Source organism: Poecilia latipinna, unplaced genomic scaffold (genome assembly GCF_001443285.1).
Source record: "Poecilia latipinna isolate Pla-1442-1.1 unplaced genomic scaffold, P_latipinna-1.0 Scaffold331, whole genome shotgun sequence".
Taxonomy (NCBI): Eukaryota; Metazoa; Chordata; class Actinopteri; order Cyprinodontiformes; family Poeciliidae; genus Poecilia; species Poecilia latipinna.
This window is the reverse complement of record NW_015112947.1, coordinates 321,786-342,749: the sequence shown is the minus strand read 5'-3', so window position 1 is coordinate 342,749 and position 20,964 is coordinate 321,786. Positions and strand designations below refer to the sequence as shown.

General features: G+C 41.9%; 1 protein-coding gene across 2 annotated transcripts in view; it reads left to right on the top strand.

Annotated features, from left to right (window-relative positions):
- myo10 (myosin X) overlaps window positions 1-20,964 on the top strand; it is a 108,314-nt gene that overhangs the window by 39,618 nt on the left and 47,732 nt on the right. For both annotated transcript variants that reach the window (XM_015035340.1, XM_015035339.1), the window contains exons 3-4: window positions 65-223; window positions 10,558-10,745. In XM_015035340.1, coding sequence (XP_014890826.1) covers window positions 65-223; window positions 10,558-10,745 — 347 coding nt within the window. The remainder of the gene's footprint in view (window positions 1-64; window positions 224-10,557; window positions 10,746-20,964) is intronic.

Below are 20,964 nucleotides of genomic sequence, written 5' to 3'. Positions count from 1 at the left end.
ATGAGGTCCAGGGTTGCTGTCATTGTCTGGGTCTGATCCCGGTGTTTCCTGTGCTCTGGTCCAGGTCTACACCTACAAACAGAACGCCCTCACCAGGCAGAAGGTGCAGCCCATGCACCACAGCAGCGTCAGAGGCGTGGAGGACATGGCCACGCTGGAGGACCTTCACGACGGCGCCATCATGCACAACCTCTACCAGCGGTACCAGCAGAGGCAGATCTATGTGAGTTCACTTCATACCGCAACAGAATGAAAAACAAACATGTTTTAACCAAAAATCCACCAGACACAGAAACACCTGTAGTTTTTCTTAATTTTTTTTTTAATTATTGATTTGGAAATTTTTTTTATTTTGCCTGATTTTGTTTTTTGTTTATTATTTATTATAAACATATGAATTATTGTAATTTTCGTCCTTAAAATACCAAAATTTCCACTTAACTTTATATTTTGGTTTGTCTGATATCATTTTTTAATTTTAAATGATTGATAATTTGATCATTTACTCAGGACTTGAGTAGACTTTTTACCAATATGTTTTTACTCTTATTGAGTAATTTCTTGGACGTATACGTTTCACTTGAGTAAAAACATGTTGGAGTATTTCTTCTCTTACTTCATTACTCTGCTGCCTCTGGATGCTAACAAACATAAATTCCCTTTAAAATGTGATTTAAATGGATCTGGATTGAAGAAAGTCGTACTTCCAGTTTCTAAAACGTGAAACCTGATAAATTAAAGGTTCTCACAGGAAATCGTTCCACCTGACAAAGAAAAACCCGCTCAGAGATTCAGCTGCCAGGAGCAATGCCCTCTCTGAACTGCTCTCTGCTGGAATCACCTGACGGCCTGAAACGGCTCAGCCCTGCTGCGTCACGCCACTGGCTGGATGTTGGCAGAGAAAATGAAAGCAGCGTGACTGATAAAGTGACGGGAAACGTCACATGCATGCAGGGTTTGGTACTGATGTGTCAGAAAGCATCCAGCTTCCTGTCTCTGATGATGATGCATCCTGATTGGGCGCTCGGTTCTGTTCAGGGAATGTTTCGTAAAATCCCTGGAGGAAATGTTTGAATTTAGGCCGTGACATCCAGGGAAACATGTTCAGACACTGCAGGAATGGAGAAAAGAAAAGAGCTCTGACTGTTTGTAAAGTTGCAACATTTAACTGGGAAGAAAAGATTAAGCTTCAAAATTTATGTACCCAGAAGTTTGTGCAAGAAAGTAGACGTTATTTTTAGTGCAATCTAGACTGTTGCCACTTGGTGCCACTAAATTGCCTTTTTTTTTTTTTTTTATCAACAATGTGACTCAGTATTAGAATATTTTCCTGTTTTTTGGTTTTTCTGAAAACAAATACCAAACTTTGGTCTAGAAAAACAACAGTCATGCGGGACAAACGGCTCGTTACTGTCCTGGTCCTGAATTCCTGGATTAATGAACAATCCCGATCCGACACTTAACGCAGCAAAACAAACACAAAGCCGGCCTTGTTCTCTGCATTTGGCATGCATCAGGCGAAGTAACCTTTGACAAATGCCATGTTGTTGCTTTAATGACGTTTGAATGTTCCCGTATGGTTGAAATTATCCAATCAATTCATCACAGCCGGCCGATCTGCAGCCCGACTCGTTTCTTCTCTCTTTGGAAAGAGGTAGCTGAGAAAAGGGAAAATTGTGACGGGAAGATTTGGTGAAGTGGATTGTGGTGAACCAAAGAGAGTGGCTACACACACACACACACACACACACACACACACACGCTCACACACGTTGTGTGTCTGATGGAAATGAGTGTGAGTCAGAACTTTAGAATTTCAGGATTAGTTTTAAAATATTTTTAACCAGTACCTAGTAAAGCTGAACAAAGAGAACTAGCTTGTAAAAGAACCAGATGTTTCAATGTTTCCAGCCTGGAAATAGAAATGTTTTCTCTCTGAATAACTTCCTGAGATGTCCTTAATTTTTTTTATTTGCTGCATCACAGCTTGAGTTTTTGGCTAATTTATTTATCCCATCGGTGACGGAGAAAAATCCAGAGTTTAAAAACATTAAAACCATATTTCGGTTTCTTTTGGCCTCCAGATGCTCTAAGTTTAATATTTTCAGCTCGACATGTTTACATGTGAACCAAAGCGTTATGATTTCCAGACATTTAAGCTTCTACAAGCAGAATCAAACCTCATTTTGGGCTCATGCAGAAAAAAACTCCCCATATTTTTTGTATTAAGAAGAAAAACTCCCAGAAAAATCTGAAATTTGTTCATGGAAAAGTCAAAATCACTATTTATTTTACTTCAGCATAATTTAAATTCTTGTTTCAAATTGAATGAACAGAATTTCTGATCTTGTAATGAATTATATTAAACATCTCAACGAATTCTGCTTAAAAACATTTAATGTGAACAAAACATTATCCTCCTGCTTTGCAAATTTAAAATAAACATTTCGCGTAATGACAGATCAATGTAACACAAGAGTACAACAACGCGCCGCTAAGCACTCTGGGAAATATTTCCCACTCCTCTTTTTCTTCTTTCAGTTTTTTAAAGTGCTAACCTAAAAACTCTTGAAGATTTGGCAAAACTTATGAAAAGTTACTATTATAAGTTTATCTTTCACAAGCTCACATTTAGGGTCAAAATCTAAAACTCGCTAAATTTATTTGACTTAAAGAGAAGAAGATAGTAAACACAACTAAATGTGGCTCAGATGTTTTACAGTGAAGTTTAATCTGAGATTTTACTGCAAACGCTTTGAAAACGTCTCAAAGTTTCATTTCTGAGTCTTTTTCTGGATAAATTAAAAAATCTTAAGTGTAGCAAAACAAGCCTGTAGGCTACAAGACCTATGAGAGTCTGTGTGTGTGTGTGTGTGTGTGTGTGTGTGTGTGCGTGTGTGTGTGTGTGTGTGTGTGTGTGTAACATCTTTAGCCGCTGTGATTGCAACCAGCTGTGCTGTCGACCGGTGGCCTCCCTCGTCTCTTCTGCAGATTCCAGTGGAAGCATTCACACACACACACACACACACACACACACACACACACACATGTTTCCAGCAGAGCGACGCTCCGTGTTCTCCCCCCGTCCCTCCGCTCGGTTCTCGGACCTGATCCGTACCACATGGTGCGTCTTTGTTGGCACCGCCAGTCGTGTTCTCTGGTTATTCCGTCCCACATGTTTCTGTTTCAGCCTGTCGGTTACGTTCGCCTCACGTTTCTCTGAGCAGACAGACGCTGAGGAATGCGGCCCTCTGGATCCGTTTCAGGGCCGGACCCCCCGGCAGCCTGCAGGGGGTCAGTCCAGTCAGAAACTCCAGGAATTCCTAATAAACTGGTTTGGGATCCTGTTTGCAGGATCGGCTCCAGATGAACTTTCTCCTCATCAGACTGTTGATTTTCACACAGAGGCCTTTAATTGACCTCTTTGTCTGATTGGTGCTTTAATTAGATTTTGCTCCCAGTCCTCCCACTGGCTGTGGATGATGAGAGGAACTGCAGCTTCTGGCTCCGTTTCTCACCAGAATAAAAACAAACAGAAAACCTGATTTAAAATCATTCTTCTTCCATCATATTAAGGTTTAACACAAACCTAAATAAGGCTCTAATATGGCTGGTACCCAATCAGTCTGAACATTCAGATGACCAGTCGTTTGGTTCCAGCTTCATTTTACAACATGATCCATTCAGAAAACCTCCTCTGAACGTCACACAGTGAAAAGTGATTCATCCTCAGTAAACTGGTCAGAAGTTTTGTTTCCATCGCAGCGAGACGTCTCCTTCACTCTGGAGCAGAGAGTCTGGAGACGGACGGGTCCGTGGGTCAGTCGGAACCAGCTTCAGCTCTTTTCATTTGGTTCAGGACAACTGAAGATTTCATCATCAGTTTGTTTCTCAGTGCAGTGAAATTATTCTGCAGGAGGAAAACAGAAGCAAACATTTCCGCCTCCGTGCATCAAAGTGAGGAAAGACATGTTCCAAAAATCAGATTTAATCCACTTCCAGATGTGGAGCTGAATCTGAACGCTCGTGTCGCTGCAGACCCAGTCCTTTCCTCACTGACCGGATCTCTGCTTTCATCCGTCTGTGGCATCATAATTCTGCACCAGAAGAAGCCAGACAGTAAATCTGGATGTAAATATTGTCTGAAAATTATAGTTATGAACTGAAGAAGGAATCCTGTGTGAGCGAAGGCATCACGTCCCAAACGCTCCACTCCTGGTTTTACATCCAAACACAAACAAATTAAAACGATCAGAAACTGGAAAATGTTTTTAGCTCACATTTTATCAGCTTATTTAATCGAGTCAAATGTTTTAGTTGCTTGTTTTGTTAGAAATGCTGATGGTTTCATTGAGACCTGCTGTGAGCCTCTGTTTGACAGCAGTGCTGTGAACAGATCTGTCATTTTGTTGAAGGTATTCCTTAAAGTCTGAGCTCCTGTCTGGATTCTCTGCTTTTCCAGGGCGAGACGTTTGTGCTGCAGTAAAGCTGCAGCTCCCTTCACGTCTTTTACACGTCGTTACTCAGGGTGTCAATAATTATGGGGGTGCTTTAAAAACAGCCCTGAAATGTTTTGTTCTGCCTGGAAACATGTGAGAGAACATCTTGTACAAGTTTCCCACAGACGTCCTTGATTAGGGAGGAATCTGGGAAATGTAAAATATGCCTGTGAGCTTCAGTTGTATGAAATGTGAGACGACTGAAGACGTGGAGTCGGACAGAACGTGTTTGTTCTGCAGGAGGCCAGAGAGCGAGCAGGAAGCGCTTCCAGCTCAACTCAAACCGTCCCGATGGAAGTGAAACGCTCAGCTTGTCTTCATGAAGCACCAGACAGAAAACCCCCTGGGCTCCCCTCCTCATCCTCCTCTTCATCAGTGTGATGGTGGTGATGATGAAGGCTCTTCCGGGTCGGCGTTGTGAGTGGGTCGGAGTAACTGGGTTTTTTAACGAGTCTCTGCTGTCGGTCCGCTGACAGACGGACTGCAGCAGGCAGCGGCTGCTCCGCTTTCACAGGTTCTGCTATCAAAACAGAACCAAACTGGGCTGGGACCGGCACCGTCCGTGCTTTAGTTGGATCCAAGTCTGACTTTCATAATATCTGGAGGAGTTGCTTACGCAGCTCCTGGGAGACGCGCTTCTTAAAATAAACCCTTAAAGAAAGAGATTTAAAACGTCTTTCTGTCTGGAGCGAGACTCCTTGCTCGGTTCGGTTCTGGTGGTTCTGGAACCAAATCAGACCCATTCCTCTCCTTACTCACCAGATCTCTGCTTTTAAAAAGTTTGGACATTTTTCAGTTTTGAGCTTCCAGACACAATAATCTCACCTCAAGCTGCTCTTTTTCTGGCTAAAAATACAAAAACTTTACATCAAATTGGACCAGGAGTTGTGATTATTATACAGTTTTTAACTATTTTAACTTGAAGCATAAAAGCATTTACATTATTTTATGTGACCAGGAGCCTTGATGCGTTTTCAGGAGTTTATTAAGGCTCATTTATGTCCAAACTGAGTTGGAAAAAGTTACTAAATGCTAAAAAGTAACTAACATTTTTGTCCAGGCAAGAAATAAGAAACTCTGACTCTGCCGTCGCGCTGTTTCCTGTGTAGAGATGCGAGTCATTCATGTATGTAACAGTTCATGTATCCTGGGATCGAAGGTGTAAAATCTTTTCTTTGCTTTTCCTTGTTGTTGTTTTCGTTTTTCACACATCCAGGGATCAACCAACCGTAAAACAGGTCAAGCTGTCAGTTTCAAGCATCTGGCTTACAGAGGCGTGTTAATCTTCATGAGCGCAGACAGAGCGTCTGCATGCTGTTGCATCTGAATTAGTTGTTGTGATATTTGAGTATAAGTTATGTAAATATCAGTGTGTTGCACATGCTGCATCATACTGTGTGCTGCAGTGTTAAAGGCTCTGACATGCAGATTATCATCCTAATTTATTTGTAATCAATTACGTTTTTATCAGCAGCTAATTTTAGATGTAATCCCAGTAACTAATTTTTACTGTCAGTTCCTGTTTATTCCAGATTTGATCAGATAATTTTATTTTATTACATTACATTTTGTCAGTGCGTCCAATCTGCTGCAGTCTGTTCTAGTGTTTTTACATTCTACATGCTCTGTTTCTACACTGCAGAACTTCGTTTCCTCTGTGCAGCAGCTCATGTGGTGAAATTAGTTTAGCTTCGTTTTCACATTTGTAAAGTCACTTTGTGGTCCAGTTTGAAAACAAAAACAGAATTTTAATGTGTTGCAGTTCAGTAAACTTGCTTTATGATCTGCTGAGAGGTTCATGTTGTCAGGAAACCTGTGAAAACCAGAGAAGAAACTCATTCATTGAAACGCCCGTCACGCCTGTCAGCGTCGTCAGTGAAACCACGCGGAGCATCAAGAGCCTGAAACGTAGGAACGTCTGCGGTGACTTCACCGTGTTCATCATGAAACCCCGTCCGTTTCGTCTTTTTGTCCGTCAGGTTTTGCTCCTCCATCTGGTCTTCATTTCCCTCTCTGGCTCCGGCTCAGGCGGATCTGATGTTTAATGACTCTGCAGCTCCGCCACCGTCAGCAGCGACTGACGCCTCTCTGTAAACACAGAGCCGCTCCACGGTCCCCTCCATTAATCTGATCCCTTATGAAAAGAGCAGCCAGTGTTCCTCTGGGTCGGCCCGACCGCATCTCTCCATTTATCAGTGTCACTGCTGGATCAAACATGAAACACGAAACTGAGATTTTTCTAAGTAAAACATTGTTCAAATACCAGAGACTTAACCGAGTTTGACAAGCTGGATGAAAGGGAAGAGAAATTTAAGATTCATCCTCCATCAACATTAATCAGCATCACAGAAACAAACCATAAGATATGCAGCTGAAGAGTTTTACTGCAGCCACCATCAGGTTTAATTTACACAGCAGCAGCCATTTTGGATTTGCTGTTTGGAGTTCGTAAGGAACGTCCAGATCAAATTTTGGATTTTGAATAGGACTGTCAGAAACACGTCAAACTTTAAAAAGTGGATCTGAAGTTCCTGGTTTTACCTGAGTCAGACATGACTCTCATGTCTGAGAGTCATGGAGCCATCAGGGGGAAAAGTTTCTGTCCAGTTGAAGTCGCAGTTAACTGGACAGAACCGGTACCAATACAGGCCCACATCAGGGTCCAACCGGCGGTAAGTCATCACGTGAAGGTCAGACCGAGGCTTTCTGCTCTGGTGAACGCTCAGTGAACACAGAGGCTGCATGTTGAACCAAACGGGCCTTTCCTGACATGTTTCCCAGTGGATTCAGGTTCAGGGAAGCAGAACCTGAAAGCGACTCGGATCATCATTACAGTTAAAGCAACAGAAAATGTTTGACACTTTTCTGCAACATTTAACAAAATGTCACTCTGTCAGGAGCAAACGGACAGCAGAGTTTGTTCAGCAGCGTGATTCACTCTGGGAAATGATCAGCTTGTAAAATCCTTTAACTGACGGTCATATTTAAGGAACTCATAGCAGCCAGTTTGTTTATCCAGCAAACCTTCCTGCAGTTATAGTGAATCAGCTATGTCTTGCATTTTTCTAAATATTGTCAGATTTATTTTCTCTTATAGCAGAAACTTCAAGGATACTTTGAAAAGCAAAATTACACAATAGAAAACTAAATTTAAACCTTTTTCAGATGAATATTTAAAATCTGGTCTGATTTTCCCTCAGTTTTATTTCTCTGAGGCTGTTAAGGGAAGTATTCGCAGCCGAGTCGGGGAGCAGGTGTGAAGTAAGCTCAATTAATAAGAACCAGCGACGCTGTTTGCTGCCATCAACGTGCATCACTGTGTGTGTTGGCAGTTTGATTGGGTAATAAAAATGAATAAAATGTGTAATTTATTCATCATGGAATATAATCCATGATCCCTGATTTTAAATCTGCATTTAACTCTCATCATTTCAGTCAAACTGTGAATCGGATCCAGGCTGAATACAAACACCAGTGATGATGACTTCTAATTACCAGATATTTCTTTGCATGTTTGCATAGGATTTAAAATCCTTTGTTTGCTAAATATTTGCACAGACTCCGCCCCTCAGAGACCAAATGTCACCTGTTTCTACTTCCTGCAGAGGAAACGCGTCTCGGCTTTGTCCCTTTAACTCTGTCACCTGAGACGCCGCGCTGTGTTTGCATGCAGCTCTGCCTGAGTTGTGATCCATTGTGCAGCGGTGCAGACCTCCCCCCGCGGTCTGGCCTGTTTGTCATGTAAATACTCAACGTTCATTCCAGTGGATTTGCATCTGGGCTGAATGTAGGTCAGTCGGCCATGATGGAGCCGGACCAATTCTGGCTTCATGTTCGCTCGTAAATAGTTTTCATTTCAAAACGAGGAAATAAAAGTGCATAAAAATTACACTCACCTGCTGTTTTACACACACATGAAACTATGTGTTTATGCATTTTCATCATCTACTGTGAAAGGAATGAAACAACGCAGAAGAAAAAAAAGTGTTTATGTTCAGCTTCTCCATTTCAGATTATTATAGCATGTTGGTGTGAGATGGTAGACTGATGAATACATTTATATATAACTCAGTTTAAATGAGTAACACAGGTGAAGTTCAGACTGCTATGTTTCTTATTTTCATTATAAAACAAACCAGATGGTGACGGCTGCAGAATATCAGTCTGAAAGTTCATGGCAACATTGTTTTCCTTCTGCAATAAAATCAACATTTTCCTTGCAGTTTTCTCATACAGTTTAAGTTGGTAATCCTTAGAGAAAGAACAATTTTCATAATTGTGAGTCAATGGGGCTGCTGTGGTGGTGCAGGGGCAAAGCAGAACCCATGCATCAAGGCCTCATGCTGGTGGTCGCAGGTTCGATTCCCAGCCTGGTGACATTTGCTGCATGTCTTCAGTTTGCATCAGAACCAGATGATCTAGACTGTGACCACCAGGTGAGAGACCTTTATCTCCCAGAGGAGTTTATCAGGAAGGTTTCCTCTGCAGCAGCAGATCCGTTCATCCTGCATCTGCAGCTCCTGCTGCCTCACCAGTTGGAGCTGTGGGTGGTGCATGCAGAGTTTAGTCTGTATCCGTGTCATTAGTTGGTCTTTGGAAAACAGACGCCAGTAGACAGATGCTGCTGCTTCTGTCCTGAGGAAACTTTGAAGTGTTTCCAGTCGGTTCTTCCTGGAACCATAAAAACCAGAACAAAGCAGTTTGATCTTGTAGGAGGACTCAGGAAACAGAAGGAATGAACTCCATTAAAGGAATGAAATATTAATACTGAGCAGAAAACCTCTGTCTCTGGGTGTGTAAGCTAATGGCCAACACTGCAGAGCGAGGAAGCTAACAGCCTGTCTGTCTGTCTCAGACGGTTTCGGGTCTCAGAACGTCGAGCTGTTTGACCTCAGAGAGCTCAGATGTTCTCCAGATCAAAATGTCCCACCTGCTTTTCCTACGTAACACATTTCTTCTTCTTCTCCTTGAGGCATCGATTGATTCTCCCTGCCTTAATCTGTTGTCATGGGAACAGTGTGCTCTTACTGCTGTAATGAGATTTTCACTCAGTCCAGGTTGCATCATAGAAAACGTCCTAAATCTGATCAGAATCTAGTAAAATGTCCCCGTTAACAATAACAAGATAAAAACTGTTTACTTGGAGAAAACTCACCAGTTTCATTCTAGTTAAACAGTTTATATCTGTGTTTTTATCATAAATGTGTTCAACACATTTTTGATATTCTGCTAATGTTAAAAAACGTTTAGTGACTGGCAGGTGAGCCTCCACCTCCAGGGTTTAACTCCGTCCATCATCCACCTTCACCAGCTTCTCTTTCCCTGCTGAACAGAAGCAATAAATGGATTTCAGACTCTGGTTTCCACTGCAGAAATGAAACGTTTCCCTCATGTTTTCTGCCAGATTTTCTGTTTTTAGTGTCTGACCTGAGCAGCGTCTTCCACGTGTTTGATGTTTCTACACTCAGCACTGTCCCATCCAGAGTGTTCAGCTCATGCTTGTCCTTTCTGCTGTGTTTGGTCTCCATGCTGTTTTCCTCTGATGTTCTCCTAGAAACAAGCAGTCTTCTCAGAACAGCTGCTTCTGGTTGGGTTGGTTCTGCTGCTGCAGCGTTTCAGAGCATTATCCAGCCGTTTCCTCATGCAGAGGTTTGCTTTTTCTTATTCCTCTTAGTCACCGCCGCAGCACCGACGCTGCAGCCAAGACATATTTTGGCTTCACAAGCTTCTATTTCAGCAGTTTGGTTCGTTTTGCTTTGAAGTCTGAAATGTGACGCTGGTTTGGAGCAATCTGCTGCTGCAGAGGTTTGGGGAAAGAAAAGCAAAAGGTCACAAACGTCTGAACGTTGGTCGCTCAGGCTTTGTGCAGAACCTCAGAGTTCCTAGATTTATGTTTTCATAAGCTGGGAAAGCCTGGGACAATCCTTCCTCCAGCTTCAAACATTTTTTAAAACTTTTGTAAATTAAAGCCTTGAACATTTTCACACCCTGATTTCCAGTCATTCCTCAGCTGCATGTTGCCTGTCTTCACCGCTCCTCTCTCCTTGTGGCTCCCCAGACGTACATCGGCTCCATCCTGGCCGCGGTGAACCCGTACCAGCCGCTGCCCGGCCTGTACGACCGGCCCACCATCGAGCTCTACAGCCGCCACCACCTCGGCGAAATCTCTCCACACATCTTCGCCGTGGCCAACGACTGCTACCGCTCGCTGTGGAGGAGGCAGCAGAACCAGTGCGTCCTGATCAGGTGGGTCTGCTCCACTGAATCACTGAGACTCAGAAAAACAAATACATTCAAGCTGAGAATCATTTTGGATTGTTTAATTGGAACCTTAATCAAACTGTCACATAAAGACAGTTGCAAAGTCAGCCTTCTATCATTTCCAGGTTTACAGGGTTGATGTCTCAGCATCAGAGAAACTCATCCATGTTTTTATCTTTAGTCACATTCATTACTGCAACAGCGTCTTCACAGCTCTGCCTGAAAACTCCACCTGCTGGAGTCCTGACTAAAACCAGGAAGCTGGAGCACATCACCCAGTTTTCACTGAGATAACAGACCTTAAGCTGCTGCTGGTAGTTTATAAATCACTGAACAGACTAAAGATCTGCTGCTGTTGGATCAAAACTTCAGAAAACTGAAAAACAGCCGAAACACTGAGCTCCTTTAAGTCCTGGTCAGTCCTGCTTTTGATTAGCAGTAACTTTGATCAATATATTTGATATTTATGATGATTTTGATGACTACATGATGTTTTATGGCATCTGACCTGTTGCTGAAATCTGCTACACAAATAAACGTAACTGATCTGAGCGAAGATAAATCTGCTCATTTTTAGTAAAATTGCCTCTTCAGATTTTTTTTTTTTTACATAAATAAAACTTTTGTCCACCAAACCTCACCTGGCATCTCTAACAGCTAATCCTTGTTCCCTAGCAGCTCGGTCCAGCTGTGTGGTCTCTGCTACGCCAGCTTTCAGTAAAAACTGCAACAAACAGCTGTAATTTTCCCAAAATACGTATGATTATATAAAAGCAGGCTGTGGCGTCGTAAGCCTGTCCCTCCACCAGACGTTTGTCCGTTTGGTGGGAGGAAGTCGATGCGTTGGCTGCAGCCCCTTTCGGGTGACTGCAGATGATTTATTTCAGCTTGTTTAGGCGGGAAGTCGTGTTATTGTCGCTCATTTTGGCTGGAACTGAAACGCTGCAGACGGTTGGTGAGTATCAGCCTTTTGCTGGAGGCGAGAGTCCAGCAGTTTTCTGGCAATTAGCCGCCGTTGAGTTGAAAGCCGGCCGTTTCATCGGATAATCAGACGCATGTGGCGCCTTTAAAATCAACCTAAACACGTTTTACAACCTGTAAAGTTAACAGCTGCTTCGGTTTCTGCGTAACAAATTAATAAAATACTCACCCAAAAAGATGCAAAATAACATAAGTTGTAAGTTTGTTATTTTTAGAAATGGCAGCTCGACAGAACAATTCAATAAATTAGAATATTATTCAATATTCTGTTTATGGATTACACACAAATGGATGTTTGCCTTTATTTCTGTTAATTACGGTGATTTTCCACTTAGTTAATGAAAACAGAACATTAAACTTGGAATATTACAACAAACCAGTAAAAAACTTTAATTACAGAAACGTGGTTTTAATGAAAAGTTTAATACGTCATAAAAGTTTCTTATTTTCAAAAAGTTATTTTAATCTGACAAACGAGACTCAACTGGAGGTTTAATTTATTGAATATGATTCCAAAAGTAATTTATGAGAAATAAAAATATTAGTATGAATGTAAACAAGATAAATTTCCAAGAAAAATGAAATAAATAACTACTAACTTCATAATCAAAACATACAGGCCCTTAGAAACAAACCCATATAAAATGTTTTCTTCACACATAAAATGATAAAAGGATGTTTTTTTAAATATGTTTATTACAGAAATAACCATTTGTAGGACATTATCAGCATCACATGTAAGTATTTAATGTTTTTAATAGTTTTGACTCGTCAAACGTTGATATTTATCCTGGACGTCAGGAATCGTCTGTGAGGCTGAAGCTGATGGACGCAGCGTCTCAGATCAGATAAAAGTCATAAAACGGAGCCATAAGAACCTTTTAACTTCAGTAAACTCAGTGGAGGTGTCATTATGTCTGGATCTTTGTGAATGAAGGACTCAGTGCCGCGGGTCAAAGATGTATTTTAATGGAAAGTTTGTTTTGACCGTCTTCAACCCGGTAAAAGTTAAACCCAGTGAACTGCTGTCCGGTGAGTGAGGCGCTCTGAAGGCTGCGTGCCGCAGTCTCTCCTCACATGTTCCCTCGGTCGCCTGCTGGTGTAATTTGCCTCCGTCCTTCTGTTCAGGGAGCAGAAAGGCCTTTTGTGTGGCAGGATGTCGGTCAGAGGCAGGAATAAGCGCCGTGGCGCGGCAGAGCGGGCGTAAACACAAACACGTCCCACTGCTGCACAAAGCTGCTTTCTGTCTGCAGATCTGCTTTGTGTTCCTTCACGTCTCACTGATTCCTCTGACTTTTATTGCTACAACAAAGCTTCAGCTTTTCAGGAAGGAAATCATTATTTCCTATGGATTTAACACGTTTTAGACTCATTTTACAGGCCTGGGGTTTATAAAACTATCAGTGCACCTCAGAATGTGACCTGAAGAGGAAGGAAGGCGTTTGGTTGTGTTTTTGTTCCATGACAGCAGAGCGGTGAGGTCGGCCCAGAAGAACCACAGACCGCCGTCGTGACCTTTTACTGTAGTTTCAGCTAAAACACAACCTGGTGGTTTACTGTCTGCTAAAACAGAGCAAATGTCACCCTGAGCTTTCCAAGGCACGCACTGTAAAACATTAACCCTTTAGTCCACTCACTTCAATGCCAAATATGTTTTAAATGTTTTATGCATGGAATTTTAACAGCTAATTTGCTAAATGGATAATCAGAAATTTTTCTTTAAAAAAATATTTCTGTGATGCCCTTTAATAAAAATAAATGTGAAGGAACTGAAGTAGGCCGCAGACGGAGCCCTGGAGAACCCCACAGACACCTGACAAGATTTCATATAAATTACCAATAATAACAAACAGCTGACAAACTTTTCTGGCTAAGAGATTGAAAATCTTATATAATTTTGTACAATCAGAGATAAATTGAACCACAATAACTCAAATATATCAACTTTAAATACCTGCTTATGGCACTGACATTAAATATAAGACTAGATTAATTTTCAATGTTGTTTTTAATACTTTATTTGATGTAGCAAGAAGCAAACATGTAAGCAGAACATTAGATGAATGTGTTTCCAGTTGTTCAGTGGATGTAAACTTATCAGGTCTGTGTTTGGATCTCGGCCTCTGATGTCCTTTGACCCAAACGTGTGTCCTGGTAAAACACTCGACTTTAAATGTGGAGCTGTTGACCAGATTTTCATCTTTATGCTCAACAACATGTTAAAGCGGCGGCTGCACCACAGGAGCTGCATGGACGCAGTTTGTTTTGTTTGCCAGTTTCGGTGCATCTTCTGGTCAAACTAAAAGTGGAGATCTGGACCTGTTGAATTCATCCTGGCGGTAAAAACAGAAACTTTCTGGAGCTTCAGTCAGTCTGTAAATGATGGATGTGTGAAGCTGAGAATAATTGCAGGGCGGAGCAGAAAGAGCCTGAGGGTTTCTGCCTGGCAAGGAGGTCCGACTTCTGACTGAGTCTGTGGAGGATTTAACTAGGCTCCTCCAGCAGCTGGCAGTCAGAGAGCAGCATCAGGTTCATGGTTTAAACAGTGAGAATAAAATAAAGAGGCTGAAAGACCAGAGGGAGCGCAGCTGCATCGGTGCAGACGCTCCACATGTGGAGTCAAAACAAACAGAAAAACTAAACAAAATGGATATCTAAAAAATAATTCTAAGATAATTACAAACTAATAATTTACCAAGCAAAGTAATTTATAAAATCTTAAAAAGTAAATGTAATAAAGCTAAATAGAAAAAACATAGAAGTATAACAATATATTAACATAATAAAAAAAGGGAAATAAATCATTAAAAAAATAAAAGTATCAATAGATGAATTGATTAGGTGGATTTAACTAAAGCAGCAGTTGCTGATTGGTGCATAAATGTCTGTTTACTCTTCTTTCCTCTCCGTCTGTCTGTCCAAACGTTTGTCCTGTTGGACATCGTTTCCTCCTTGGTTCTGAAAATCTTTCCAGCTGCAGTTTTCCAAACGGCTCTGTGGTTCTGGTTGGTTCTGTTGGAACCAACCAGAACCACAGAACCACACAGCAGCATGCTGTGTGGTTCTGTGCAGCTCGGATCGCGACCTGAACCCTGGTGGCTTTGCTGTTGGTTTAACGGTTTCTGTCAGCCTGGCAGTTGTTTTGCCTCCAGAGTCATTTGAACAGAGTTCTGCACAGCTGCTCCAGAACCGGAACCGGTTCCGGTGATCACTGACCCTCAGAAACGTGTCTGCTGATGGCGGGCCAGGAAAATCTGGACCCCCAATAAAACGTGGAACATGCCGGGTCGCCCCCCGTACAGAGGAAGAGGAGCTATAAATCTGCAGGCTGGCACTTCCAGCCGGCAGGAAGCCTTCCCTCTTCCCTTCGGATTTAGGGATTGTTGGTAATCAGATCCAGGCGAATGAAACGGGAGCTGGTGTAAAAGAAGAGGAGGAGGAGGATGAAGAAACCAGCTCTAACATGAGACCATCTGCTCATTAAAGCTCATGAATGCCAGTCTGCGTTTCCACTAATGCGGTACCTACCTGCAACCAACCACACTGCTTTAATGTGCGAGTCCTGGGGAGATTTTATTGCACACTTAAGCAAAAAACCATTCTCAACACAAAATTTCTTGGAAATCCTTCAAAAAATCACTAAGCACAGCAAAGGCTTTTTTTTCTAGCTAATTGAGCAATAAACAGCAGATTCAGACTCTAAGGTACATTTTTACAGCAGCAGGTCCTGGCTCAGCTGAACAGAACCAAACCGCCTGGTGAAGGACAGCTTCTCCCTCTTTGGTGAAAAAGATCCTAATTGAGCTTTTCAGAACCTTCAGGAGAAACTGTGAGGCGCCACATCTGCCGACACGGCGCCTTCGCCTCCCAGAGCCTGTGGTGGGTGAACCGGGCTGATCCCCGGAGCCGGTCCAACATCTGGCTGAGGGACTGAAACCAGGACAGCGGCAGAACCCCGAGCCTTTAGCATCAGGCTGTTGGGTCAGCTCCCGTTTGCTTAAAGGACTGGTGTGGGTGCTGCAGGTTTTCCTGGACTGGAGATCGGACCTCCTCATCAGAACCAAAGCTTCATTTAATCTCTGAAGTCAACACCAGAACAGCTGGGAAGCTTTCATACAAACTGAGCTTCGGTTTTAGAGAGAAGAAGATATTCAAACTTATCATCCTAAATCTTTGAACATTTAGGATCTTTTATCATTTCCCTCTAATTTGTCCATTTGGTGCTGGAATAAATAGACGGTTTTCTATATTAAGGAATATTTCTCCTACATCTACGGTTGCTTTTGTCACATTTAAATTCACACACTAGTAAGGAGTCAGTTTTGGTATTTTAACCTCAACTTCCTGTTTGGCCTCCAGTGTTTTATAAACTTTAAAGTCTCCGTTTGGCGTTTTGACAGGCCTGGTTCTGTTCATCCTCTGGGTTCAGCTCAAAACTTCATGAAAAACTGAGAAATCAGACATTCAGTTGGGAAAGTCTCCAGCAAACCCAGGCACTTTAAAAAGTTAACAGTCAAAGAAACAAACCCAAGTGATATCTATTGTAGTTCTGACTTTAAAAGTCAAAGGCTTGTCAACAAACCTGGTCTCAAAATCCAATATGGCTGCCAGACGTACAAAACGCAACAAAAAACTTTATATCTACAGTTTTTCTTTTTCACATTGAATTGTCCTAATCCAATCCTCCACAAACTGTACAACAAAACATAATTCTGTTTAATATGTGAAATACAGAATAAATACATTATTAGCTTGTTTTGCTAGTTAGCCTGTTCAGTGAGAACAACGATTAGCAAATCCCACATGGTTTCCAAACCCTGTTTCTTTATGTGTTTGTGCAAAGACTGTAGAAAAACAAGTTTACAGGAACTTTACCACTTCACTTTAAAAACGACGTCCTGTTCTTTACTGCCCAGAAATGGTACTTCCTGCTGGGTTTGAGATGGTCAGAACCGAGTTCAGACCCGCTCCGTCTGAAATGAGTCGGCAGCAGGAATCTCCCTCAGTGAAGACGTAAGCTCAGTTTTGCTAAAGCTCTTTGCACAAAGTTCTTCAGATTAAAACGATGGATGAAACTCAATCTGCACTGACATATGTACGCTGGATATGCAAACTGTGAGGGATAATTCCTCACCATGTGTTCATTGTTGCTAATTATTAGAAGACACAGACAGCCGAACCTCTGCAGGTTCATCAAATCCTCAAACAGGCTTCGGTTACAGCCTGTTGGAAAGCATCAGGATTTTATTTATTTTTAATAAGAGGAACATCCTGAATCCTCATTTTAATCAGATCCAAGCTGACAGCCTCCAGTGCAGAGCTGAATGGCTGTTAGCCTGCGCAGCCGTCAGACCCAGACCGGCACTTTGTCCCTGACCTCTTGACCCCAGAGGTGGAGCGTGAGGTCAGCGCGATGGTCTCGATCCTGGTTAATTAGTCAGGCATCTGGGGTCAGGAAAGCCCAGCAGCAAACCTCTGTGAAAACATGCCTGAGAGCTTTCCTCTGGGGATCTGCTGAGATTCGGTTCTGCCTCGTTTCCACTCAGTCACAAGTTAACTGTGACTAAAGGAAGGAATGGATCAGAACAAAGGAGGCCGGACGGCGTGGAAGAGAGCGTCCCGCCGGGTTGGTTTCAGGTGCAACATGAGACGGACGGAGCGTTTTAACATGCACTCATAACTTCTTACAACAAGTTTGACCTCTTAGTAAGAATGAAGTTTTTGTGCTGCAGTGTCCTTGTTGTGTAAGTTCACTTTGTACAACATTCATTTCCATCATCTAATTATGTCTGTAGGGCAGTAGTTATACATTCAAATCCAAACTCCCAGATTTAATAAAGGTTTAATAAGATAGAAGTTTCTGTAAAGGTCTTAAACTCTGTGATGGTTTATGGCGTCATCCATCACAGTAATAAAAGCTTTAGTGTCTTTTACTTGGAATCTAATTTATATCTGATTCACTTTCTTTGTTCACATAAAGGTTGTATTAATAATGCAGACTCCCAAAGTGAACTCCTCAAATGTTTGTTTGTTTTTTTGTTATTTCTCTGAATAGTTTGGAATGAAGTTCAGCTGCTGCCAGACACTTAATGCATTAAGATGAAACTTTCATTTAAAACACTGAATTATTCTGCAACATAAAGTCTCCACTAAACTGCCTGATCAGGATTTGCAGAAAATATTTGTGTTTGAAAGAGTGACTGTTATTCTAAAACTGAAAGAAGTCAAATTTAAACAAAAATAAGACAAATTGATCACTTGTAAAATATCAATAATTTATGAAGACTGAATTGTTTTCTCTCATATATAAGAACTGGCTGCAGTCAGCCAAGTTTAATTGTGTATTTTATTTTATTTTATGGGTTTTTTGTTTATAAGGGGAAGAAAAATAGAAAATAAGAAATGTCCAAAAATCCAAATGTAAAAAACTGAACCGAATTGAATTGGATCCCACCCAAACCTCCTACATCCGGAGAAAACCTGCCTTGTTCTCTCTGATCCAAGTAGAAAACATTGTTTCTGAAATGTTTCCAAGTAAAACCTGCATTTTATAAAACTGTTTAATACCATCACTGGAAATTATTCTCCTTTAAAAATGTTCATGCAAAATTATCGTAACAGACTTCCATCTCTGTTTATTGTATTTTTATTATGTTTGATCATGTTTTTGGAGATTAGGCAATAAATACATAAAATAGGCCAACATTAGCTCTTCAGCACGAGAAAGTGAACCAACTGATTATTATTTATTATTTTATTCAGAAGTAAATAAAAAGACTCGACACCCGAACTGACTTCCTGTTGAATCAAACTTTAGAGTGAAGTCAGGCCAGGCGTTTTGTTTCTGGGGCGTTCTGGAAGCTGCTGATGGATTATTAATGGTTGGGAAGGTGAGCGAAGGCCTGTTGTGAAGGCCTCTGTGAGCTGAATGGAGCTGGTTGTGGGACAGGAAGCCAGCTGAGCTGCAGCCTCTTTAGGTCTTGGCTCTGTGTGTAAACAGTTTCTGTTTGTGTTTTGTTGCCTGCGTCTGAGCAACCAGGAAGTTGCTCCCTAAATCTGAACAGAGGGTCGGATGCAGCCCGCCTCCCGCAGAGGGGCAGAGCGGGCTTTAGCTGTGCATGCAAGAAGTAATTTAATCTTAATCTCCTTTGTTGCCTAACAAGCTGGTGTTTTATCTCAGTAAGATCATTTCACTGTTTTCTTGTAAAACACTTTTCTTTCCCTATATAACACCGTTCTCACTTTCAGTCACGACTCGACTCAGTTTCTGAGAAACTCTTTCAGTGGACGCACTCTGCAGCTCTGTGTTTGTACAAAGAGTCTGGGTGAGGTCCAGAGCTGTGCAGGCACTTTGTCCAACATGCTGCTTGGTGGGTCTGATCCTCCCTCCTTCCTGCCGGTGGGGGGTGGCAACAGCGTGTGGAGGTCCAGTGAACGGCACAAAGACGGCCTGCTGTTTAGATGGATCCAAGTGTGTGTAGGTGTGTGTGTGTGTGTGTGTGTGTGTGTGTGTGTGTGTGTATGTGTGTGTGGGTGTGTGTGTGTGTGTGTGTGTGGGTGTGTTTGCTGCCAGAAGCCCTTTAAATGAGTTACCTTTAAGGACCTCTGTTACAGTCGACGTCCCAATAGTCTAAACTATTTACAAAAAACTAAACATGTGAGAACCTTGAGAGAAAACGTCAAACACTGTAAAAAAATTCCACCTGGTTTTGGTCGAGTAGCATTGATTATCCCTGCTGCTTGTGTAGCAACGTGCAAAAGTCACAAATCAGTTTCATCCTCTAATTTCTTGTTTTTGAGACAAACTGCACAAGAAAAGCTGTGAGAAATCATAAAAAGTCCAAAGGAAAACTCTGAAAACATCCAGAAATATCAGGGATTAAGATCGCTTTGAAGTCGCAGGTCGGAGATGCTTTTCCTTTTTTTAAACGCTGTACAAGTATTTAAAAACAGCTTATTTTCTAACATAATATTTCCCTGAATAGATTTTTTAACACAAAAAGCTTTAAAAGTGACGTTAGAGTGCGATCAAAGCGACGGCTGTAGCTGTCGGGACGTTCCTGTGGGTCTTCCTGCTGCTTGGTGACCTAAAGCCTGAATGCCTGCTCACAGTCGTCCTCCATGCGCGTTTCCAAACCTCCGTCTGTCCTGTCATAACATCCCACTGCGCCTCAGCTGCAGCCAGACACCCTGAATGTTTATTTCATCCTCGGCCCTGTTCTCCATCAGGACCGTAACCTTTTCCTGATCCACAGCTGACAGGTGAAAGTTCAGCTTCATTTTTAAACCTGAAGTCTTGAACGATGCTCAGAGGCCGTCAGGAATGAGCGACTCAGCTGGAGCTGTTTGCTTGGCTGCTGCAGTTCTGTCTGTTCCTGCTCCATCAGGCTGTTAGAAATGTCTGCTCTGCTTTATCTGAACCATCCTGTCCCTGTAGGAACGAGGCGTCATGGAGTGCAATAACACCAGTTAACCCAACGCACATGTTGGAACCGCCTGACAACATGCAGATTACAGCAGTTATAACCACTTTAATGGGGAATACTTCTCTACTGACTGGATCTAACCGTTGCACGTTATTCAAACTTAATTATAAAGTAAAATTTCACAAACATCTTTCTAACAGCACTTGCCACAGGCTCCCTCAGTCCTTTTAGACTTTTTTTCTGCTGGAGCGAGCTCAATTTTTATTGATATGACTCCTTTGAATACAAATCACTTCATAAAACAAATGTAAAAAGGCTCAAATTCAGAGAGGACGATTGCAAAACATTAAGGAGAGAAAATGTCATCAAAACAAGCGTGAGCATCTTAAACTGCTACCGACGGTTTTTAGAAAAGATCGATGGAGCCGTCAAAAAGTTTTTACACTTATTTTAGGTGATTCATGGTTTCCCCCCCAAAAAAAGACAACACACTAAAGGGGAGTTAGAATAACCTTTAAAGCAGCAAACATTGCCATCCACTGGTGGGTCTGTGCCTTACCAGAGGCACAAAACTGAAAACTGAAATTTAATTCCTCCGGTTCAGAGGAGAGGACTGTCTGTTTTTCTGAGATGTTTCCATGCTAGTTTGCGTCCTTTACTTCCTGTTTATTACAGCTACACGTAGCATCAACACCACCCAATTTTCTTTTTTCTTTTGCCACATTTTAAAAGTTTACTCAGAATTTGCAAAACAACTGGATGGAAATGAAGCTAGTGACTGTTAGCTTCTGTTAGCT